Genomic DNA, 25,945 nt, shown 5'->3' on the forward strand with positions numbered 1-25,945 from the left:
GGTGCGAACCAAGGCTGCCTCACTTCCAAGCTCTTACATTTGAGTATTGGGCTTTCTTTTGTTATAAAACACATATAATGAAATCCCCTCCTCATCACTTAGAAATTACATTAATATTTAACAGGTATAGCTCTAAAAAGAGGGATTTGCTTTTGTTAAATATTTATACTCTTACCCCTACAACTGTGAATTAGAACCTTGTGTTTAACATGTCCTATAGGAAAGAAGCTTTCAGATTCATGTTGGATGTGTCAAGTAAGGTTGCAAGCAGGAATCCTACTTTGGCCAATTTGAGCAGAAGGGAATTCATTTAAAGATTATCAGAAGCTCAGAGAATACACAGGTGACTAGGAAACTGCTGGAACAAAGGCAATTCTAGAGGCTAGAAGGTGGTCTGATTTATAGTGGAACTATCAGGGTAGGAGCCCAAGTCAAATGTCTCTGCTCAAAATACAGATTCTACAAAGGGCACATCTGACAGAGACAGTTTCTCAAAAGGAAATCAGGGTAGATAAGGAAATGGATATTATACAACAGCAAAAAGCAACATGATGAAAAAAGGAAGAACATACTTGAATAAGGTTTTATAAATATTAGCTACTCCATCAAATAGTAGAAGCTGCACTCCAAGAATGAATAATATTGCCAACTGGAAAATTCTGGAAATCATCTTTCCTAATACTCTGTCCCTCAGACAGGTAACCAGGTTTCTACTTTATCCTGTTTCGTGCCACTGTTACTTTCATCTAGATAATGTAATAATCTCCTAACTGGTCTCCCTGTCTTGATCTTGTGTTGATCTCTGTCAGTCAGTCTTCCACACATAAGCCAAATGTTTTGAAATACAGATGTGATTTTGTGATTCCTGGTTGAGTCTTCTTCATCACTCCATTGGATAAAGTCCACACATTCCACACAACCTGGGCTCTGCTTACCTCTCCAGGCTCATCCCTCACCACTCTCAAAGTTCTACTCCTTCAGCCTAAAGTCCTGTGCCAAAAAAAAAAACAGTTGATACTGCCTAGGACCCTTCTCCCCATAGTTCTCCACTTTCTTGGAAGTGCTTTCTGCAAGGCTCAAGTCTAGATTAAATATAAAGTATATACATATATATACACACACACATATGTTCAAAGTTTACCTCTGCTTACCTCTCCAGGCTCATCCCTCACCACTCTCAAAGTTCTACTCCTTCAGCCTAAAGTCCTGTGCCAAAAAAAAACAGTTGATACTGCCTAGGACCCTTCTCCCCATAGTTTTCCACTTTCTTGGAAGTGCTTTCTGCAAGGCTCAAGTCTAGATTAAATGCACCTTCTAAGTGTTTGATAGCAGTGTTTTTCAAAGTGTAGATAGATCAGTGATCTGAGAACTGCCAGTCCATGACAAGATAATTACAGAAATTAGAATTGCTTTGATATTTTATCTGACAAAAATAATAGCACTGGATTAGAATTTTTATTTTTAAATTGGTACTTCATAGACTTTGAGAAACACTGTTCTATGGTACCCTGTGACATTTATATCACAATATCTGCTAAGTTGTAATCTGTTCTAATTTTCTACTCTTTTCATATTCCCCTCCTTGAATGGGAGTTCTAAGATTTCAGGAGCAATGTCTACTTTTTAACATTAGTCTCAGAATGCCTAGCACATAGAGGACTTAAAAATACTTTTTTAGTGAACAGAAATAATAACTAGTTTTAGAGAAACAGTAGTAGAAAAATAGTAGTCTGAAGTCTTTGGATATCCCAGCTAGCTATCTCTGTGCAGATCATTTTTCCCCAATCAGATCAAACCAATTTCTGTAGGATAAAGGAGCCAGACTGAGAACATTTTTTAAGAAGTAACAAGTAAAAGTGTTAAAATTTTGAGTGCTCCCAGTCTTTGAGCAGGTGATGGAATTATAAATCCTCTCCCCAGCAAAACAAAACACAAAATCCCCCCATACACACAGACATACACAATATTTGCATACAGTATCACAGACTGGTTAAAAATACATGCTCTGATTCAGGGATTATCAATAATTTTGGTCCCAGTACCCACTGAAAATATTAAAGTCCCCAAGAAGATTTTGTGGATTACATCTTTCCATGTTTGCCATAGTAGAAATTAAACCTAAGACTTTTTTTTTTTTTTTTTTAAGAATACACATTCTATTAGCTGTAGCCATCAGAACAGTGATAAGAACATGTCGTTTAGCCTCTGGAAAATGCATCGAGCGTCTTTCTAGAAGTACATAGTAGTAGTTGCACACATGAAATACAAACGACATTTTCAAGGAGTGACATTTTGCACACGAGTAGTTGCCAATTTTATGTAATTCTATACTCGTCTTATATAGGTAAAATCAGGTCCACACACGGTATACGTGTACCAGTCTCACACAAGACTGGGCTGACCCTATTCTCAGTCTTCATCATCTTCCTCATCTTCATCTTCCTCAGTGTCTTCCATCTCTTCAACTGGAAGAGCAGCTGCTTCCCGTGAGGCTTCGAAAGCCTGCTCTTCTTCCACACTAGGGTCGTCCATTTCTGTAATTTCGGCTCCGCTGGGGTACTCCTGGTAAACTGGGGGTAGAGCTGGGGGTGTATAGTTGTCTGGACTGTATTTATGACCCCAGCCTATGTAGACATTTTCGAACTTTCTATAAAGTTTGAAAAGAAAGTAGATGATCATTATCTCATTTTTCAGTAAGAAAAGTTGATCCTTCTCCGTACAAGCTGATGACTCTCAGTGTCATGGTCCCATAATTTCAAAACACTACCTTTGGAGTGCCAGGGATGAAACAGCCCTCAGTGATTCTTCTACCACAGGGCACTGCTGTGGTCCACACTGCTTAAGCTGGTTAAGAGGCCGGCCAGGCTCTGTCAAAATGGACCCTACACCTAGACCACCATCTTTAATCATTATTTGCTATTTTCAGAAAAAACAAAACAACTAAGTTAGAAAGTTACGAATCCTCTTTGGAGTTAGGAAAAATTAAAAACTTACCAACCTCGCGAATCGTCGCTATGGCAGAGGATGCTTGTGATTGGTTACAACCTGTGTGAGGTTTCTCAGGCCCCCCGTACGCTGTTGTCATGCTTTACCTGGCAGGCCCCACAGGGAAACTGCTGTTTCCTTGCCATACTTGATGCCCAGCCAGTGCACTGCAGTCTCTAAGGAAAGTTCTAGTCAAGGACTCTGACCCATCTGGCCTACCATGCTGTTTGCATAGTTGAGTTCCTAGCACAGCTGTCTTCACTCTAGGTCTTATGGGAGGCCTTCAGCAGAGGTCTTCAGATGCAGAAGGGCGGGGGGGGGGGGGGGTGCCTTAAAGACACTTCTCCCTACTCTGACTCAGTACTCAGTACTTTTTCACTTCTAGCCCTTCCCCCTTCCCCTCCACCAGCTTCCTGGGCCCCGGAGGCCATACAACCGCAGAAGCCTGGTATTTGGAGACTGGTCAGTGAGATGACCCCTACCATCTACACTGACTCACTTCCATCGTGTGCCATTCCATGAAGGAAAACGGGACAGGAGCAGTCAGAGTTTTCTCTTGCTTGTATCGTCACAGTAAATGATCAAAAGCTCAACTCATTTTTGGCTGTGGCTTTCATGGCATCTCTCATATTTGGCAGCTCATCTCTCTCTCTCCAGTTTAGCTGAGCTTCCGACACTGGGTTTTTAGATGAGAAATGGAAGCATAAGACAAATAGAAGTGTAGTTCTGGGTGAGGTATAAAAGGACATTGAGTATCCTCTTTTTTTTTTTTTAAAGATTTTATTTATTTATTCGACAGAGATAGAGACAGCCAGTGAGAGAGGGAACACAAGCAGGGGGAGTGGGAGAGGAAGAAGCAGGCTCATAGCGGAGGAGCCCGATGTGGGGCTCGATCCCACAACGCCAGGATCACGCCCTGAGCCGAAGGCAGACGCTTAACCGCTGTGCCACCCAGGTGCCCCAAGACATTGAGTATCCTCTTGACCCTAATTCCCTTGAAAGTGATAGCTTAAATAAAACATATTTTACTTTATTTTTTAACAAAATACCCAACAAAAATTATGTGAGATTCAAGCTAAACATTGTATAGAGCTACCTCCATTAATCCTAGAAAACTAGTAAGTCTATTACTCAAATACTCAGAATAAAAACCGTATTAGGACAGAAGTCTGAATTACTCTAGTGTTCTAAATTTGATGCTTACCACGTAATATAGATGTTGTTGGACTGAATCTTACAGCACACACACTTGACAAGCCAAGATGAGTTAAAACAATAGAAACCCCCTTCCTCCTTCCAGAGCGTTTCTGGCACCAGACTTGGCTCCAGAAACAGACACCACTGAGAAAATCACTCCATTGAGAAAATAGCTTAACAGATTTTGGGGGTGTAGTTTCCCTGAGAGTGGTCAACTCGGCAACAGGACAAGCTCGTCCTAGGCAGTGACATTTTACGCACTATACCATCTGGGGACTTCATCATCTGCCTCCGGCCTCTTGCTCTCTTTATCTCAGCCCCATTTCCTAAGCTGTGAAATAGGGGACCTCTCTCCCCAGAGTTGTGATAAGAACTCATGGGGAAGATGTAAGTACGAGTGCTGAACATGACGTCTGGCTCATGGCCTGCACCTTCCTTGGTATCCCTCCTCCCGACCCCTTACTCTGGGTAGACTGCCCCATACTCTTTTTTCCCTCCCATCCTGGTCTGGGATCTCACCCCAGGTTATTGTGAGTAGCTGCTCTGAACAACTACCCAGGGCAGCCTTGTCTGTTACTCTGGGGTTACTCTGACTGCTTCGTCCAGGTTTGTGCTTCACCTGGGGAAGCAGGCGAGGGAGGGGAAAAAGAAGAAAAAACAAAACTGGAACGTACCAACATTCCAGCGATAGCTATAATTTCCAGCACTTAAATAATCCGGATAATGGCTTTGTATACTTACTTGCCATTGGAAAAGGCATATGCTCCAGGCCAAAGGTTGGATCTTAGGACGGCAATAGCATATTGAGGAACGAGGTTTGAGGACAGCCGTGTTGTCCAAGGTGGTATGTTCTGGATTTCTGTAAACCAAAGAGAAATTCAAAACTTCACTCCTAAATAGACAAGGATCTACTACGTAACAGAGATAATCTTTTTACAAATCTTAAAACACATATACTTGACATTGAAAGAACAATTAAACATCAGCAGCTTAAGGTCAGAAGGATAGTTTATGAATGTTGTGGAGCAACAAAATTTGATTATTTTTATGCATGTATGTGTGTGTGTATGTGTCCATCTGTGCAACAGAAAAATTTATATCAAGGGGGCAGAAAACTATGTGGTAGAGAGATTATTTAATGACCAAAAAAAAAAAAAAAGATCAAATTATTATTATGAAACAGAACAAGAGTTACAAGCAAAACTGCTCCAAAACTGAGTAGGAAGAAACAAGAACAGGAGGACAAGGGTAGATTTAAAAAACCCGCAATACCTCATATGATATTTTACTGTAACTATGTCGTGTGTTTACGGCCATAGGTTATGGTCTGCAGAATGCAAGACAAGAATGATACATAAGACAACTGTCAGCATTTCAGTAACAGCTGCAGCCAATTCACATTTCTTTCCTGCATCACTCCTTCACCCTCTGTTCGAGAAAGTTGGTGGTGAGGCCAGCTATATTCTCTATTCCCCACTATCCCAAAACACATGAATGGGAAAGGGGATGAAATTTTGGCTCCTGTTCACTTTTTATACGTTTCCAACGCTCATTTATTAACCATATAATATACGCAGTATATTATATATACATGCATAAAGCCACTATAGTGTGTGTGTGTGTATATATACGTATACTATATATACTATATTATATACACATAATAGCTACATTTGTATACAATACACATGGTGTATTATGCAGTTTGTGTAAAATTACCTAAATCTTCAGAGATTGGTGTCAAAAGAGGAGGCCCCACTTCCTGTTCCATATAGTCAGGCTCTTCTCCTTTTTCTTCTTCTTTTTCTTCATCTTCCTCTTCTTCCTCCTCCTCACTTTTTTGTATGGGGTTGAACCAATTACAGCGACCCTGGGAATGAGTATTGCAAGATTTAGCAACCTAATGAGGACCTTAAAATATTGGACTATTTATTTGGATTAAAGCAATTATCTCCAGGGGGACCTCCTGTATGGGAATTTAATCAATCACTTATTCATTCAACATCCCAAGTGCTAGGTTTTTGATCTAGCTTATTTCAAGCAAAAAATGGTACAATTTATTTCATAAATTTGCCGACTTCTTAAAGTTACAGAACACTTATATTTTGAAATCAGCAAAACCTTAGTGAAAAAAATAATGTACTTAACTAATTTGTAATGAATAATTTATGTGAAAGTAGTAAGGTATTACTATTAGTAGCAATAACAAATTTTTAAATGTGATATTGAGTTAGGTAAGAAGGTTGGGGGTTATTTCTCATTTAAGTAACTTTTATCCAGAGACATATGAGAGTCCCTCTTCAGTAGATCAAAGTGTAATGGTTTTCTCCGTGTAGTTGAAGCAGCGTAGCAGGGTGATAAAGAGGATGGATGCCAGGTCCATTCTGCCCATTCATATGTGACTGTTGCTTATTAGCTATATTCCCTTTTTCACATCTTCTAAACTCTCTGCCTCGATTTCCTCACCTGTAAAATCAGGATAATATTAGACTTCCGTACAGTTGTGAGGATTACATGAGATAATACGTGTAAAGTGCTGTTAAAAGCACCTAGCAGGGGAGGTGCCAAATAACTTCTCTACAGCTCTACTTGTTTCCATTTTTCTTATACTTAAAATAGTATAAGTATTATAAATACTTATATTTATACTAAATATAAGTATTTAGTAAAAATACTAAAATTTTTTCTTGGTATAAATATAGTATTATAAATACTATATTTATACTAAATATAAGTATTTAGTAAAAATACTAAAATTTTTTCTTGGTATAAAAGCTCCATGTATTATAGAAATAGAATAAAAGAACTGTTCCTAATACAGGAATGCGCCTATCTATATTTAACGTATAAAATATAATTTCACAACACACATTAATCTAAACCCTCACATAACTTGTCAAATTTTCCATAGAAATATTTATTTTATTTCTGTTTGGAAATAAAAATTTGTTCGAAGATCCCGGATCTACACTCCTTGGCAATTTCGTAATACTCTGTGTTTTTACTTGATTTTCCAAAGGTTTCTTTGTCTAGGATCTGAAGAACTTTGTTTTGTATGTATCTGTGCATTGTAGAGAGAATTTAATACAAATTTGCTGATCGGCTGATGAATTGAGAATTGCCAAACCCCTACCTGAGAGAGAATGTGTTGCACGTGATGAACCCAATTGGATAGGGATTCCACGAGATCAATCACTTGGATGCCTTCAAAATCGGGGTTTTCTTCAAAGCTATCTCGCCTGCCTTCTACCTCTTCCTCCTCCTCTCCTTCCTCTTCACCAAACTGATAGAATCCCAGAGGGCTGACATGGGTCCCTGCTGAAATTCTGGCAATTTGTGCTCGTAAGTAATTGCTCTCATTTCCTGGGAAAGGTGGGTAGCTGACAATGGGAGTCTCTAAACGCCCAGTGAAAAATTTCTTAATTTTTCTTGCAGTAACAATTTGTGCGGGTGTAACTGATGGTAACTTCACCCATGGTCCTCCTGGTTCGTTGCAAACAAAGTACACATATTTGTTGGCCCCCGTTCTACTTTCTTCTTTTGGTATAGCCTGTGGGGTCTTGTAAAATGTCCTTGGTAATTCATCTTCGTCATTCTCCTCAGCTTCGCTGTCTCCATCGTCCCTCTCTTCGGTTACATCTTCATCTTCGATGTCCTCTTCGTCTTCTCCCTCACGGAATTCTACTTCAGCCACAATATAATTCATTTCCAGACCTAAGATCTTGCCCCAGAAGCGGCATCTCTGGATTGGATGGGTGTCAGTAAGCTGCTTGAGGGCAAGAAATATGCGATAAGTTTCATCTGTGCCCAAACCAACTCCAGCTTGTTCAAAATAAAAAGCTGACTCCATTACATTTGGGAGAGAGTTCTCTGCCTGGGGATACAAACACTGTGGTTAGTATTAGAAAACTGCTGGCTTCTCTTTTCCTTTTTCAACATCTTGGTATTAGCTCTACTTCCTCACTCCACCATGTCTTCAACATTTGTTTCAAGGCTCAGATCAAACTCTGATAATTCCTGTATTCCAATTTTTCTCTCAGTACTTATAAATGTAACTTCTACCATTGTGTCTTATACTTACCAATATAATAGTTGCTTTGTTGTATGTGTGTATCTTAAGGATAATTTAATAGCTACTATGAATAGTAAAAATTCAACATCGTCTTTTTATAAAAAATATTTAAGTGATGCCTTTACTATCCTGAAATAATAAAATATAATCTATCTCCCTACATATATTTAGAAAAAAAGTTTATATATGTTTGTATATATTACCATATTTTTTCTTAGTAATAAATATTTAATATGTACATATGATAATATATAGGGTAAATAAAAATCAATACGGCCCTCTATATAGGGTAATATATAGGATAAATAAAAGGAAGATATAATAAAATAAGTGCTCAGACATGACGTCCCTTGAAAACATAATTTAGTCAGGTGTTTGTCCCTACTTATAATAAATACTTTTGGATTTAACATAAGGAAGAAAATTAAAAAATGATTTCATAAAAGAAATAGAAGTGAAAAAGCGAAGTCTCAAGTAGATTCTAAGAAAACATCTGTGAGAAAGTAGAGAATAACCTTAAGTAAGATAGGGATCACTTGTAAATTTTAGATAAATTTAGACAAATTTTAGACCTTGAAGATAGAGAAGTTGAGAGCACTTTGCTGCTCTTACAAGCGTTCTGCTCTTGTTTATATTATAATTTTGGTGTCAAAATAAGCATGATGACTTTTACAATCCTCATCTCTTTCATGTTTGGCATTTGTTGCACCCCTCACTTTTTTTTTCTTTTCTTTTTTTTTTTCACTTGAGAGTAGTTGACAAACAATGTTACATTTGTTTCAGGTGGACCCATAGTGATTGGACAAGTTTATACATATGCTGTGCTCACCACAAGTGTAGCTCCATCTGTCACCATACGATACTATTACCATATCATTGACTGTATTCCCTATGCTGCGTCTGTTATTTCTGTGACTTTCATTTCAAAACTGGAAGCCTGTATCTCCCAGTCGCCTTCACCCATTTTGTCCACCCCCCCGACCAGCACTTTCTTCTCTTTTTTTTTTTTATTTATGGGACTGATTCTGCTTTTTGTTTGTTTTTTTATAAATTTGTGTGTGTGTATGGGTTTTTTTTTTTTTTTTTAGATTCCACACAAGAGTAAAATCATATGGCATTTGTCCTTCTCAGTCTGACTTATTTCTCTTAGCATCATACATTCTAGGTCTATCCATGCTGTCACAAGTAGCACAGTCTCATCCATTTTATGGCTGCGAAATATTCCATTGTCCTTATCCATTTGTGTTTTAATGGACATTTAGCTTGCTTCCATATCTTGACTATTGTAAATAATGCTGCAATAAACATAGGGGTGCATATATCTTTTCAAACTAGTGTTTTTGTTTTCTTTTGGTAAATACCCGGTAGTGGAATTATTGAATCACATGGTATTTCTATTTGTAATTTTTTGAGGAACCTCCCTACTGTTTTCCACAGTGGCTCTCACTCTTCATCCTCCTTTGCCCTCTATAACTATTTCTTCTTAGTCTCTAATTGGCTCCTTTTCCTTAATAGAGACCTAAATATTCATGTCCTTAATAGAGACCTAAATATTCGTGTCCTCAAATTTCAGTCATCATTCAGTACTTTATGCTTGGAAGATCGCTTCCACACACAAGTGTTATGTGGTTGTTTAAAATCCAGCTCTCTTACTCTGACTTTTCTCCCATATTCTACACCTAGGTTTCTAGTCACCTCTGAGAAATTTCAGCTTATTAAGAGTCTACATATACCTCAAATTAAGATTGCATTCATATTTCTCTCAAAACCTTCTCTTTTTACTTATATACCCTATCTTTGCCAATAACATCACCATTCACTCAGTTTCCCAAATTAATTCCATCATCCTGTTTCTTCTGAATCTCTAGACTTTCATTAACTAGTTAGAGTCCTATTGATTCTACCACCCAAAGAGCTGTTCTTATTATCCCTTCTTCATTTCTCATTTCTACCTTCTCATTTCTACCCTACTAGTCTCCATTCTGACTCCTTGTCCTATCACAGAAGGCTTCAAATGCTCTCCTTATCCCTGTTCTAATCTTTCTTCTCTCATTCTCCTCCACACTATCACCAGAGTTACCTGTCTAAACCAAAAGTCGGACCATTGCTATTTTTTATGAAAAGCTTCTATTGACCTCCTATCATATAGAAGCAAGAAATTTCTTCTGAATGCACAAGAGCAGGTTGGCTTTAAGCACCTTGTTTGCTTTGCTTCTATCACCCCTCAAACCCATGTTCATTTTTCCAAACATTGCATAATGTCTCCTGACTTTTTTTTGTTCTTTTTGCTCAGAATTTATTCCTTATAGTCTATCTCGTGAACTTCTACTTGTCCTTCATGACCCAAATGAAACGTCACCTCCAGTACAAAGTTTTGCCCAATTCCCAATAGTGGAGTTAGTTGTTTCATTCTGTTTCATAGCTTGTCAAAACAATATAACAGTATGTGCCAAACCCTTCATATATAGTACTCTACCCCTTGAGTTGTTGCCATGTGATTATCCCTGAGGCTTGAAAGGGTTAAATCACTTACCCACAGTCACACAGCAAGTAAGTGATTGAGCTAGGATTCTAATTCAGGTGTAACTCCCAAGCTCCTGTTTTTCCCACCAAAGGAGGCTACCTCTTTTATTGTGCTAATCAAATAGTTTTATAGTCTTTTTTGCTCTTTCACTAGACTGTGAGCAACTTAAAGTCAAAAAAGTCTTTTTTGTGTGTATTTCATTTCATGCGTATATCTTATTCATGTGTAGCTGGCATGTGGTAGGTAGTCACAGTGTGAATCAATGGGTGTATGAATAAATGAAAGCTGAAAACTAGGAACAGGAATTCTCATGTGGTCAAAGACAGGACTAGAGACATGAACACTCTAAGTCTTAAGTCTGAGACAGAGTTGGTCACAAAGCTTATATTTCAGTGCTTCCAAGACCAATGTGTCTTCCTGTTGCTGCATCTTTCTCCTGTCTGAGGTAGAGCTTTTAATCTTCATCTGATGGCTCAGCTCTTCCTGGCTCTAAATCCTACTCCTCATTAGGAAGAATTTATGAAATCTGGTTAAGGGGCTGAAGTTCCAGGACCAAAACACCTCATTTGTGTTCTCACCCCTAGTTTTGGGATGCAGATCCCTATCATGTCATGCTGTGCCTATACAGAGGGCCCAAAGCCCCATTCTTATACTGGAGTCGACATCTCTTTGATAAACTCCTCCCTGAGATGTCTGCCTATCTGCTTGATCCCCCCATACTGACTGTCCCCAGAAACGTCATCACCGTGTGTAGCTATTTAACCACATGTTTAGAGTAAGATATTTTCAGAAAAGGTTCAGCCAATGTCAACTCCTTGACAACAATCACCTGCTCCTTCTGAGTACTCTGCATCCCACTGTGTCAGGTTGGTCTCCCCACAAAGGTTGCAGAGCCCTAGAGGGTGAACTTGCTCTTTAGATCCCTACCCTCCTATGTTTTTCTTGGCTGAACTCTCCCCCTTTTTCTGAAAATATCTTACACCAAACATCAAATTTGCAAGTATACAGATGGATTTTAAATGGTCTAGTGGTAACACAACATGGAAGCTCAGTACATGTATAGTATAAATCACTCAGTAGTATAAATTACAAGCATGCGGGCATTCAGGAAACAGAATACTTGATGCTATTTTAAAAATATTTGGAGCAAAAATTTCTGTGGTACAACTAATTTTATTCTTTAATGGTAGCTTTTTATCTCTGACACCAGCTTTCTCTGTAAATATTTTTAACACTTTGTCTATAGTGATTAAAATAAATATTCCATCCCTCTCCTCTTGATTATGTCCCATTGATGTAATATGCATAATATCAAGGCATAATATGAGGAAGTTGCCTTGGAAAAAATGCAAATAACATTAAAAGTACGTCTAATTATTCTAGTAAATTAAGGGGGCAAATAGGCAACTTGTTTTAAAGCCCAACTTTTAACTCTCTGACATTAATTCATTTATTCAATAAATATTTAATTAGAAACAGCTTTAAACCCACATCTACACCAGGTACTTTGGAGAATATAAAAGATGAAGGAATCATTTTCTCTGATATCAAGGAGGTCAACCCCACAAACATAACAACCAAGTCTCCGAAGTATTAAAACATAATGTAAAAAAATAAGAAACTCTAAACAAGGAAATGAATGGTGTGAAATGAGGTTGCAAATACTATTTAGGCAACTACAAAAGACAGTCAATGAGAATTTCAAGCCACACCCACTCATCTCAAATAAAACCCTAAGATCGAACTATTCAAATCTATAGCCGTGACTTACTATTTCATCTTCTAGTTCTTGGTCGGCTCCTTCTAAATTTCCCTGGAGAAAAAGAGCCTTTTGCTTCTCTGCTATTTCATATATTGGAAGCATCTCATTCTCATTTTGGAGTGTATCTAATTTTTTCCTAAAATGTGCCATCTTCACATCTTGGCTGATACTTTCAATGATGTCCACAGCATTTTCAGGATGCTCATCTAAGACCTTGGTCAGCATATCAGAAAGATGATCATATCTACCCGAAAAGAGAAAATTCCAGATAATATCCATGTCAAACTGCCTTTGAAGAAACATTACATACATGCAAACTCAATTAGTTGGTTTCTAGGAAACTTCAACAACTCAAAGCCTTCAGAAATTTTAAGTGGATAAACACTGACGGTAACTGCATCACTGCACAAAGAACCTACCCTAGAATTTTCCTTAGGAAATGCCTCCAATGTGATATGAACATTTAACAAAACATTTAGTATGTTTAAAAAAAACATATTACAGCAACTGGAGTCCTTGATTTGCTCCGATAGAGGACATACATGCCATTAAATTGAGGACTCTAAATCCAAATTTTCATTTTATTTTTCAGGGTTTTTTTTTTAATATTTTATTTATTTACTTGACAGAGAGAGAGACAGCCAGCGAGAGAGGGAACACAAGCCGGGGGAGTGGGAGAGGAAGAAGCAGGCTCCCAGCAAAGGAGCCCAATGCAGGGCTCCATCCCAGGAGATCCCAGGACTCTGGGATCACACCCTGAGCCGAAGGCAGATGCTTAACGACTGAGCCACCCAGGCGCCCCCTGAGCAGTTTTTAAATGCACGCTCTAAAGTACTTAGAAGATAATAGTGAGTATTATAGAAGAGATTAATTTATGACCTCAGAGGTTTAGCATTTGGAAATAAAATAAAATTTACATATTTAAGTAATGTCAGTTACAAAATAATTCAGTAAAGGAAATTTTTCCACCTTGATGTTTTGTGTTCGATTTTAAAATGTTAGTGAACTCTCAAGTATTTATAATGAGTGTTTCCTGAATTTTAACACAGTTTGTAAATTCATGCTTGTTATTTAACCCAGAGAATTAGGACAATAAGTTTATATGACAAATTCAAGTAGAATCCACTACTGAGTATAAATCATACCTTTGAAGTTTAGTAAATTGTAGTTTAAAACAGCACTTTAGAAGTTACCTTTTGAATTGTCAATCTCAGGTTTTCTGGAAGATTTCTCACATTAAATATTAATTTAAAAAATTCTTTAGACCTTAAAATTACGGTGACCAATTCTCTTAGTTTGCCCCAGACGGAAGGGTTTTTCAGGATGCAGAACATCCAGTGCTCAAATCAGGAGAGTTCTGGGTGGCTGAGATAGTGGGTCACCAGCCCCCCCCCCCACTGGCCTGAGGGTGGGGCGACTCTAAGTCAAGCCAGACAAGCACCAGGAGGCTCAGAGGCGGTGCCACGCACTCCCTATCACTGGTAGGCAACTGCTTTTCATAAGCATCTTGGAGAAATGCTTGGACTTCACTATCTTCATGATTTCTTTTAAACCCAAGATTCCATAATTCCTAAGATTTATTTCTGTGAGCCAAGGGTCTTTAAAGAAGTTAAAAGAGTTCCCACCAAAGACCTATTTTGAGTTCTGTGATGTAAAGAGTTATTAAGCCACTAACTCTCTCCTACTAATGCAGCCTTTTCAAACACATTTCCACTTACCCACAGAAACACACTCTCACACAAAAATACTCACACCCCCTTTTCTTTGCCAAACTTCCGCCCCCCCCCTTCCTTTTTCCCTTTAAGACTTACAGATTTAAGCCAGACTTGCTACTGGTCTTCTGTAGGTAAGCCTTAGCACTCTGAATGGCAATCTCAAGCAGGCTGGGGGCCGCTTCAGAGACCCCAGGCCCAGCGTGATCCAGATCGTAGTTACTGTTTGAGTCTTCCTCCTGAAAGATGTTAAATCTCAGCTCTTTTTGTTTAGAGCTGTTATCGCTCACATCTTTTGGTCCATACAGGTGATGTTTGGTTTGCTGAGACTGCTGAAAGGCGTTTCCCTCTGATTGGCATGTTGCAGGAGCAGTCCATTCTCCTTTATCAGATGATTGTTCCAAATGGTGGGAGCGAGGTGTCCCAGCTTTGGGATTCACATTAGTGGTTTTGTCTGAGTGCTCCTGTCTGGCCAGAGCCAGTGTAGGACTGAAAGAGGCCTCCTGAGGAGGGGAAAGTGAAGATGATGCCCCTGGTCCCGTGAGGTCATCCAGAGGGGTGCTGGCTCTAGACCGTGGGCTCTGAGCAGGGCTGCTTCTGGGTGAGGGTCCAGTTTCCGGCCGCTCCTCCGGCTCCAGGGGCTCAGATAACCCAGACTTGGGATCTTGGGAAGAAGCTGCTCTTTCTTCCCATGGCCGCCCTGCTTCCCCCGGTTCTTGGTTTTCTTGTTCTTGCTTCGGGTATGTCAGGTCTTCCATGGAAGGAGTCAAGAAAAAACAAAGTTCTGGATGAAGGGGGAGTGCAGAAATATGAAGAGGCAACGTAGGCAGTCGCTTTGCTGAGGTAGGCTAAGCGATTTCTCGGTCCTAGCGGCTCTGCAAGTTGCAGCGTCCTATCTCCATAGCAACCCCAGGCCAGGGTTCCTCGAAGAGAGACTGCGCACACCTGTTGCCAGGATTCTGGGGAGGAGACAAAAAAGAAAAGAAAAGAAAAAAGAAAATCCTAGATTTGTGACTTGGTGAAGCCTCTGCTCCTCTTCCTACCGCAGCCAATCCGACCCGCAGTTGACCAGTCTTGGTTGGAAACCTGAGAACTGGTCCGGCGCCGCGAGAACAAAAACAAAGGAGGAGGAGCCGCGAGAGTCGCGATCCAGCGCGGGAGAACCATCAGGGTCTGATAGTTTGATTCAAGGTGCGCAGAAAGGGGTGAGTCCTGCATTAATGGAGAGATAATGCATTTACAGAGTGAGTGAGAGAGTTGAGTGAGTGAGTGAGTGAGGAGTGACAGAGACAGGCACAGACAGACAGACAGACCTTGGGAATCCCGAGGGATAGGTGCGCAAGAGATGCTAGTGTGCGGACCAGGAGAGTCCAAGACTCACGCTTAGAAGGCAGAGATGTCTCATCTGCGCGCCATCCAAACTCGATAGACTTTTGGAGGATAAACAAAGAAGTCCTGATTTTTATTCTTCCCCCTCTTATGGAATCTGCCGGATGAGTAGGCAGCATGTTGCCTTGAAGGCGAAGGCAGTGTAGAAGGTTGTCCTATAAAAGTAATACAGCTCATGGGGTTACCTGTTTTCTAATGATTGAAATTCAAATTAGCCCTAAAACTATATTATCATCCTTTTTCGATAATATAAATGTGAATTCATAATTTTGCAGTATTTAAGGCCATGACTATAACTATGACTTAATTCAGATTATTAGGTCTCCAATGTGAAGAAGATATAAAGGATGGGACCATATCTGGTCTGGACTATAAACTGTATATTCATTAGTCTTCAATGTTCCTTTGTCCTGTATCTCTCTTTTTTAATAAGTGAATACTTGGTTTTTGACACTTTACATTGATATAACTTCCAATTAGCAAGATGTTGGTCATTAATTTTAACTTCATGGAAGAACATGATACTTAGCTCTCACCCCCTCCCAATTTGGTGGGAGAATTTCAGAACTCTTCCATAGAACTGTGGACATTTCCCCCTCACAAAATACATGTGTATGTGTGCACAAAATGTTGCCTATAATTTCTGCTGGTTCAGGTACTCCTTGAAGTCAAACTCCCCAGATTAGAACCCTCGGAATAGACTAAAAAATGAAAGAAAAACTAGAATGATAAACTAGGGGAGACGGACAACTGAAAGGAACAACCTAAGAAAATATCCATTATTTTTCCTGCTTTATTTCCAGCCCCAATTATCTATCTAGACTCTGACTCTAGTAATCCTAAAGTTGGTTCTCACTGTTCTTAGAATAACTATTAAAGCTCTTTGCCTACTTACCTTTCCATTTTCATCTGGAGCCTTTCTTTCTTTCTTTCTTTCTTTCTTTCTTTCTTTCTTTCTTTCTTTCTTTCTTTCTTTCTTTCTCTTTCTTTCTTTCTTTCTTTCTTTCTTTCTTTCTTTCTTTAAGATTTTATTTATTTATTTGAGAGAGAGAATGAGAGAGAGAGAGCATGAGACAGGGGAGGGTCAGAGGGAGAAGCAGACTTCTTGCTGAGCAGGGACTCAATCCAATCCTGGGACTCCAGGATCATGAGCTAAGCTGAAGGCATTCGCTTAACCAACTGAGCCACCCAGGCGCCCCTCCACTCTCCCTTCTGTACGGGCAACCTAGTCACCCTGATTTTTCTTTCATTCACTCAAATGTTCCATATTCCTTCTGACCTCAGAGCAATTGCACATGGCTATTTCCTTTGCCTGAAAAGTTTTCCCCTGTCCTGCCACTTAGTTTTTTTCCTTAGGAAAACCTTCCTTGATCCCACGGACAATTTCCGTTTCTCTTATTATGTGCTATCACAGTACCCTGTACTTCTCATTCTTAGCATTGATCACAGTCTGCCATGGTAATGAACTACTAGTGAGTTTTACCTCCAGAGGTTTCCCTGGTTTTGTGGAGACCAGAGAAAAAGCTCCTGCTTTGGGCAGGGGGATAGGGGAAAGTAACCATTCTGAAAAATGCCCAGAGCTCTCTGTTCTGCTTAACAAGGATTGCCCTCCAGGAAAGCTATTTTACCAGAGCCTAAATAATTTTTACAAGGGTTTCATTGGGCTTTTTGCTGAAGCCTAACTGACCTGAGGGGAGATATCCAAATCTAGCCCACTCTAGCCTTCCTATATCACCTGAGGTTGGAGAGGGGGAAGGAAGCTGAGAAGCATTTGTGAAGGCTAAGCCCCAGGAACATGGATGGATTTGCAAAGGACTGAGACCTAATTATAAGCTTATGGAATGCTTCCCCTTTCTCCTTATCTGAGCACCACATCAGTGGGGCTTCTGTGTAATAACAGGGGGTTACACTGGAAGAACTGCAAACCTGAGATCCATTTAAAAAAATATAAGGAGTCTCTGGAGAAACCCGAGGCAACAGAGGACATAAAAACAAAGACACCAGAGGAAATTTTAGCCTCTGAAACCACAGCTGCAGCAAACAGTAAATACAGCCTAACTCTCAGCTAGATAAACATAATACCTCACACTAAAGGTCTGTGTATCTCCATTCCTTTTACCTGATACATCCTTCCAGCTTTCCACAGAAAATTACAATGCATGCTGAATGACAATAAACAGTCTAAGGAGAAAAACTAGCATTGGAAACAGATTCAGATATGGCAGAGATTTTGGAATTATCCGACCTGAATTTAAAATAACTATGATAAAGAGGCCAAAGGCTTTCATGGAAAAAGTGGACAATGTCAAAGAACAGATGAGTACTCTAAGGAGAGAGGTGCAAACTGTTAAAATCAAAAGGAAATACTAGAAACCAAAATCACTGTGAAAAAAAATGAAGAATGTATCTGATGGGCTCATCAGTTTAATGGACATGGCTGAGAAAAGAATCAGTGAGTTTGAAGATATGTTCATAGAAACTTTTGAAACTGAAAGGCAAAGAGAAAAAAGGAATTAAAAAATAAAAATAAAAGGAACTGAATATCCAAGACCTGTGAGATAATTACAATAGGTGTAAAATACACTTGAGGGAAATAGCAGAAGGTAAAAAGGAAAGGAACAGAAAAAATATTTGAAAAAGAATTTTCAAAAATTAATGACAGATACCAAACCACAGATCCAGGAAATTAAGAGAGAACATGCAGGATAAATACCAAAAAATCTGTATCTAGGCATAAAGTATTCAAACTTCAGAAAAGCAAAACAAAGAGAAAATCTTGAAAGAAGCCAGAGGGGAAAAAAACCACTTTACCTATCTCTACAGAAACAAGGATAAAATTACATTAGACTTCTCTTTAGAAACCATTTGAACAAGAAAGTGAACTGAAATATGCAAAGTGTTGAAAGAAGAAAAACCCCACCAATCTGGTATTCTGTATCTAATGAAATTATCCTTCACAAGTGAAGGAGATACACAGACTTTCTGAGATGAAGATTTGCTCCCTGTAGACCTGCTTTGCAAGAAATGTTAAGTTCCTCAGAGAGACGGAAAACGATATAGATCAGAAAGTCAAATGTACACGAGGAAAAGAAAAGTGTTAGAGAAGGAATAAATGAACTTAAAATCAAATCTTTAATTTTATTACTTTTAACTGATCTAACAGCTAAGAGTTTGATCAAAATACTTCTACAATAATTATTGGATAAATACAGCTTATGCATAAGTGAAATGATGGCAGATGGATTGGGGTTCGGTTACAAAGGAAGGAAGAAGCTCTCTATGGGTGTTAACAAGGTAAGCTACTTTGCGTTATGCATTGATTGACCCCTGCTTTTACTTCAGAAATTCCACAACTATGCGTCTTACCAGATGTCTGTTCTGCTGTTCTGTCTGTTCTCAAACAATGCTTAAAAACAATTGCCATTTTGGCCAGTCCAAAGGTTTTGGCCCAGTTCAAACAAAAGCACATAAGGTGGTTTCTCTACAATGGCCATCCCAACCCCTTTTAAAATGGATCGTCGTGTCAGTTTTTCACCTTTCCCCTTTTTGATCTAGACCTTTCTCTGAAAGCACTGTAGATCTCAACCATTGAAAAGCATTGCTGATTGACCACCAAGCATCAGTGATCCCTTGTCACCAGGAAGACTCATTCTCGGTGTGTCATGTCCACGTAGGAGGGAAAGTGATTTTCTTGGGAGCCTTAGGCCACATTTGAGCAACATTAGTGCCAGAGGAGAGAAAAGCTTTACCGTCAAGTCCTAAGGCCAAATATCTTCTGAAGTTTCTGGAGCTTTCTCATGGAATGTCTCATACGCTTTAGAATTCATTTCAAAATTCTGAGTGACCATTACGTGAGTGGTATCCCTATAACATTGAGCTATATAGAGGACACAAAGTTTTACAATGATAAAAATTCCAATAATAATAAACAAAACGCTGAGTCCAAATTGGACAATTGATCTAACCAGAAAGCAATTCCTGAGGGCAGCCAGCTAAAAAGAAATCAGTGCGCATTGCGTTTAACCACTTGGATTGTGCCTGGATTTTATCTAGTTCTGTTTGTACTTCACCAGAGCTGTTTGCCCAAGTACGACCAGAGGTGTTTATCCCAGAGCAGACCCCATGTTCAGCTCGGAGGGAATCCAGAACAATTCCATTAATGAATACAACTTGTGCAAGGGAGTCCAAAGAATTTTCTTGGATGGCTATTGCTTTAGCAACAGATTTAGCAATATCGCTCAGGATTTCAGAGAGATTTCTACTCGCGTATTCATTTATGGCACTATCGACCCAAGGACAAGTGGTCTGCTGACGCTGGCAGCTTTGCTGGGGTTGACGTCAGCCGTCACTGATCGCCCTTGACTACGTGTGCAGCCACTGTCACACTTTAGGCTCTGAAGTAAATTTAAAGGCGATGCCTGATGCTACGTTTCTGATTGATTATACAAATGAAATAGGTGTAACCGATAATCCAATTGCACAAGCTTTACTTTTTTTTTTTTAAAGATTTTTTATTAATTTATTTGACAGAGATAGAGACAGCCAGTGAGAGAGGGAACACAAGCAGGGGGAGTGGGAGAGGAAGAAGCAGGCTCATAGCGGAGGAGCCTGATGTGGGGCTCGATCCCTTAACGCCGGGATCACGCCCTGAGCCGAAGGCAGACGCCCAACCGCTGTGCCACCCAGGCGCCCCTGCACAAGCTTTACTTTAACAGGGACTTAAACAGTGTGTTCCCCGTAAGTCCTTTTGCCAAATACAAGTAAAAATATACCCTGAGGAAGCACACATTATGGAGTCATTATACACTGTAGTTCAATCAATAAGGTGCACCCGTTTTAGTAGGGAAATTAACTGAAGAAAGGAAATAAGGAGTAAGCGGTAAAAAATACCAATAATCTGAGCATGGCAGAAATATTGAGTTATCAAAAGCTAAAGAGTTCGCTGATATTGTAAAGCAGATCTCATGTGAAATGGATTAAGAGCTGAGTCAAAATAATGTTCATGAGTACACAGGCCTGGTGCAGAGTCTTGAGTCAGCTGTCCACATTAGATGCCATCTTCATCTTCCTGGTCAGCTTGGTTCAGAGGTCTCCAGCGTTTGTGCAGAGCCAGATGTCAGGTGGAGCCTTCTTCAGCTGTGAGATGTGTCCCCAAGGCTCGAGTCCCTGAAGTTTGCTACCATTTGGGCAGTGAGTGAGGAGGACCTGATATAATCTCTTCCAAGGAGATTCTAAGACAGTTATCGGCCTTATTGATTTCAAATCACAAGGGTGGGAGAAAATTAGAAATGTTAGTTTGGAGAGTCAAAGCCAGATATTTGAAGAAACTAGAATTTAGGATCCAGTCCAGCTTACAGGTATATGACAAAACCTGAAAGACAATTAATAGGGCTAGGATCTAATATAGACCAAGGAACAAACATAACTTCTCTCTCTACAATTACCCCATTTTTTTAAAATAAAAGATCATGACAAAATTAACCTGTTTAAGCTAGGCCTGATTATTTATATAAAAGCAGCAAAAATAGTGATTGGCTATATAAACTTTTTTTATGAAAAGATTGCTTTGTTGGAACTTTGTAAGCAAGGTACTAGGCTAATTTTTGCAAGCAGTTCTTTAAAGCTGTCTGGTCATACCTGAGTCTACGCACCTATCTCGCAAACACGAATGTTTTAGTCAAAGCCTTAGCAAGGTAATCAGTTTTTTAAAAATTGTGTCCTGTGATAAGGGGAACAACTTCTCATTGAATTTATGTAAACAACTAACACTGTTGTTTGAATTCTAGAGGAATCAGGTAGAGAGGAAAAGATAAATGTTTCATCTTTGCTTACAAAGATTTATCTTACCAAATTGTTGAAAGCTTAAAAGAAAAGATTTCTCTAAATCTGGTAAAACAAAAGATTAAAAACTAGTAACACTTTAGACAAAAAGTTATAAAAATTATAATCCATATTCATCAGCTCGTTAATTACATCAGTCCTACATAATTAATACTTGTTCTGCTTGAGTACAGGTTTTGCATTTGTTTTGTTGACCTTGCCTGATTATCAACAGTGATAATTTTAAGAAAGTTGTAAGGTTTTCATTAAGTGTTACACAATTTGCCCAATGAAGTGGGTATTGTGGAAGGTGTACCCTAAATGGGAAACACATCAACATTTTGATAACCCACAGTAAGTGGCAGTTGAACGAAGTCCAGCTGCAAATGTTCAAAACGTCCTGAGAGAGGAGGTCTGAGGCCGCTGAGGACCAAGTTAGTTTTTCTTAAATGCACTAAGGTGAGTGCAAAAACCAACAATGGTTTTGCCAGGGAGCTAGGAAGGACCAAGTGGCCGTCTTGGGTTTCCCGTAGCCCTGACTGTGATTTAGTTTGTAGCCATTGTTCACCTATCTTCATTTCTGTGATTCAGGAGCAGACTGTTGTCATTGTTACAAGGACATCAGAATGGCAAGAGTGTGGTAATGAGGGACCATTTTTTATAGAAGCAGAATATACTTTACCCACAGGTGCCACAATCTTTATAGATTTTATTGTCCATTGTTAAAGATCTAAGGAGAATTTACAGCAATGGAATTGACAAGAAGGTTTAGTTATGTTTGAGACACACTACATTTTAAGATTATAACTGTACTTACAAGTGATAAGTTGATTCAAAGAATCTTGTTAAAAATATTCAAAATCTTTAAAATACTTGGGCAAGTAGGATCACAGTCATTGTGCAACAATACTCAGTTATCCACTTAAGCATGGTGACAATTAGAGACCACAGGCAAATGCAGAAAATTAATATAGTTATAGGAACCCTAACTCTTTCAGTAGAAAAGCCTCAGTTTTAATTAATCACAAAAACTGCCAAAGCCATTTTTTAGAAAAAACCTTTTACAATCTTTTATCAACAGCAGGCCAAGGGCCCAAGAAACTTGGTCTTTTTAAAAGCAACCCAGGGGCGCCTGGGTGGCTCAGTCCTTAAGCCTGTGCCTTGGATCGAGTCCCACATCGGGCTCCTCCGCTGGGAGCCTGCTTCTTCCTCTCCCACTCCCCTGCAGTGTTCCCTCTCTCGCTGGCTGTCTCTCTCTCTGTCAAATAAATAAACAAAATCTTTTAAAAATAAATAAATAAATAAAAGCAACCCCAATTCTAATTTTGCAACAGTATACTTTTACTTTAAAAGAAATTCATTGTAATCTTAGCCAGCTTGAGCACATATTAAAATTTCTCTTTAAAGATTTCTTTTCCACAGATGGTCTCAAGTTTCTTTTTACATTTAAATTTTGTCCTAAGTATCCGGTCTTCAAATAACCAGCTCACTATAAAACAAAATGACTTTATTTTTCCTCAACAAAAATGAATTTCCATTCCTTTTTTTTTTTTTTTAAGATTTTATTTATTTATTTGACAGAGAGAGAGACAGCCAGCGAGAGAGGGAACACAGGCAGGGGGAGTGGGAGAGGAAGAAGCAGGCTCATAGCGGAGGAGCCTGATGTGGGGCTCGATCCCATAACGCCAGGATCACGCCCTGAGCCGAAGGCAGACGTGAATTTCCATTCCTTATACCTTCTTTTACACACATTCTGCTTTTGTTTTATCTTATTTTTATTTTCGCATACTGAGATGTTTCCCTTACTTTTAGCAGTTTTAATTAAATGTATTAAAGTGCTTAACTTTGAGAAACCTTAACTAAGAAGTAAACAGTTGTGAGCTTTTACATTAGCATTCTGTGAATTGGCAAACTGATCAATACTTTTCATGATTTCTAGAAATATGTACTTTCTTATAGTATAATCTTTCAATAAAGCATTAAACATGTTCACTAACAGATCTTTAGTTTCTTTGTAATAAGAGCGCCCAAAGTAGATAAGCCTATGTTCAGAAATTAATGTTTCATTATTTTATCTTATTTGGAAATGATCTAGACATTTAACATATTTCTATCATTTAATTTAATTGAGCAAAACTCTAAAGTTCAAGTTACCAGAAGATTTTGTAAGCTATTTTTAAGTAAAAGTTTCATCATACCAAATTATTGTCAACACATGTTGTAGGAGAGATGATGTAAGCTATTTGTAAAGGTCGCTTTTAAGCAATAGGCATGAGCAATGGAAACTGGAGGAAGACCAAAGGGCCCACAAGCGACCACCCGAACTGATGCGAACAGGCTCATTAAGTCATAGGCCCTAACCAACCAATGCGCTACTTCCAGCCAAGCACAGTTCCTGCGATTACCAAAAAAGGGAAAATTCTCTACATTCCCATATTTCCTCACTTCACCCTATAACTTTGGGCCCACCCCCACCCCCAACCTCAGCACAGTCTCTCCTTTGCTGTCCTTCCTGCTGCTCCCTTGCTGTGTATTCAATAAATTTCTATCTCCTTTGTTCAGCTTCGGGTGAATTCTTTCACCATCTGCACCACTGGCTCCCACCCAATCAAGACACCCCACATTTGGTAGCCCACACGGGGACCCTCTGCTGGCCTGGAATTCTCCTTAGATTTTCTGGGAGTTTCCATTAGTGGCTGGACTCTAACATTTTGGGAACTGATGACCTCCGGCCAAGATTACTCCTCAGTGGAGATCTGAAGCTCCAGGGGGGACCTGCTGGACCGCCCTTGCCCGAAAGGGTGAGAAATTTCCCCTCTTGCCATTTGGAGGGATCTTTCTCTCCTTCTTCTTTCTCTTTTTGGCCCTTCGGCAGCCAACCCTAGTACTCCTCAGACAACTGAAGGTCTCTGGCCAGGGCAGCTCCCCCGTGTGGTTGGAAGGTCTGAGGGCCAACAGGTCAGACTATGCATGCCCAAGAGGACCCCATTCCTCTAACCTTTCCCAGTCTGTCTCCTCTGAGGTCTCTGTTCCCAATGTGTGGCACAGTGGGCAACAGCAACTCATCCTGGGTAACTTTACACTTTACAGACTCACTTGGGCCCCTTTTCTGATGCCTGCTAACTCTCAGCTACCTTGCTTCTTGGTGGGATGCCCCTTTGAGAATTGTTAGCCAGTCTTTCCCACTATGGGACAAACCACCTCTATTCCTTCCGACTTGTCCTTGGGTTGCATTTTAAAAAAACGGGAACAAATGTGGCCCCGAAAGCCTAAGAAAAAATGTCCCATCTTTTTATGTCATGTTTCCTGGCCTCAGTACAAACTCCCAGATCAAGAGGTATGGCCCCTCCATGGAACCCATTCTTATAATACTATTTTCCAGCTTGGCCTCTTTTGCTGGAACTCCTTCAAATGGTCGAAGATCCCGTGTATGCCAGCCTTCATGGCATTGTTCCCCAAATCCCGACCTCCGCAAAAATTAGAATGTGTCCTGTTCCGTTTCACAGTTCCTCTGACTCTGAGGACATTCTAGGTGACCCCTCTTCTATTCCACCCCCTCGTCTTGCCCTGACCCCTGAAGGCCCAGGTTCTCCCGTGGACTTAAACTGCCCACTTTAGATTTGCCCTCAGGAACCCCAGGTAAAAACTGACAGTGGGGAACAAACCGACTGACTTTTAGTGGACACAGATGCAACATAGTCGATATCAAAGCTCATCTTCACAGCGTCTCCACCAGGAGCAGCTTCCATCCCAAGAAACCACTTCCTTTGCTCACCCAGAAGAAGCGACTCCTCATCCGGTCAAGTTTGATCACGAAATTGCGGCAATTCAAGCACCTCTTCGGGCTTCACTTCCAATTCCGGTTCTGTGGACCTTTAATTTGTAAAAAATTCAGTACCTGGGAAACACAAAAAAGTGAAACACAATAAGATGTGGTATGCCTGTAACTGCTCCTGGAACATTAAAGAGGTAATAAGCCTAGAGGACAGGGAATCTGGATGGTGGAGGGCTTGGGATGGAGCGGTGGTGTTAGAATATATGAGGAAGTGGCATTAGTTTATATATGCATTTTAAAGATTTCTGCGTCTCTATCTCGATCATTAATAATATCATTGATCCTCCTCATTTTTGTTCATTTCATGAAAATATATGCACAGCCGAATTTTTTATATATATGTATATTTTTAAGATTTTTATTTATTGATTTGTCAGAGAGAGAGAGAGAGCACAAGAAGGGAGAGCAGCGGGGGAGAGGGAGAAGCAGGCTCCCTGCCGAGCAAAGAGCCCGATGCCGATGCCGAGCTTGATTCCAGGACCCTTGGATCATGACCTGAGCTGAAGGCAGCTGCTTGACTGAGCAACCCAGCGTCCCATACACAGCCGAATTTTTATATCAGCATCAGGCATGTGACTAATAACATGGATCTGCCATTCGAGTGTCATACAGAGTAGTTTCACTAACCTAAATACCTTCTATGTCCCTC

At 39.7% G+C, this 25,945-nt stretch overlaps 1 protein-coding gene across 1 annotated transcript; it reads right to left on the reverse strand.

The window, feature by feature from the left end:
• Positions 1-1,698: 1,698 nt before the first annotated feature.
• Positions 1,699-18,263, reverse strand: RSPH4A (radial spoke head component 4A). Its single transcript, XM_026489221.4, has 6 exons — positions 14,352-18,263; positions 12,550-12,784; positions 7,316-8,056; positions 5,902-6,052; positions 4,924-5,041; positions 1,699-2,647 (listed from the first exon to the last, which is right to left on the reverse strand). Exons 1-6 carry the CDS (start codon positions 15,008-15,010, stop codon positions 2,410-2,412), a joined length of 2,142 nt encoding a protein of 713 aa, XP_026345006.2. The 5' UTR covers positions 15,011-18,263; the 3' UTR covers positions 1,699-2,409.
• Between the last annotated feature and the right edge of the window lie 7,682 nt (positions 18,264-25,945).

The sequence above is a fragment of the Ursus arctos genome, unplaced genomic scaffold (genome assembly GCF_023065955.2).
Source record: "Ursus arctos isolate Adak ecotype North America unplaced genomic scaffold, UrsArc2.0 scaffold_13, whole genome shotgun sequence".
NCBI classification, from domain to species: Eukaryota; Metazoa; Chordata; class Mammalia; order Carnivora; family Ursidae; genus Ursus; species Ursus arctos.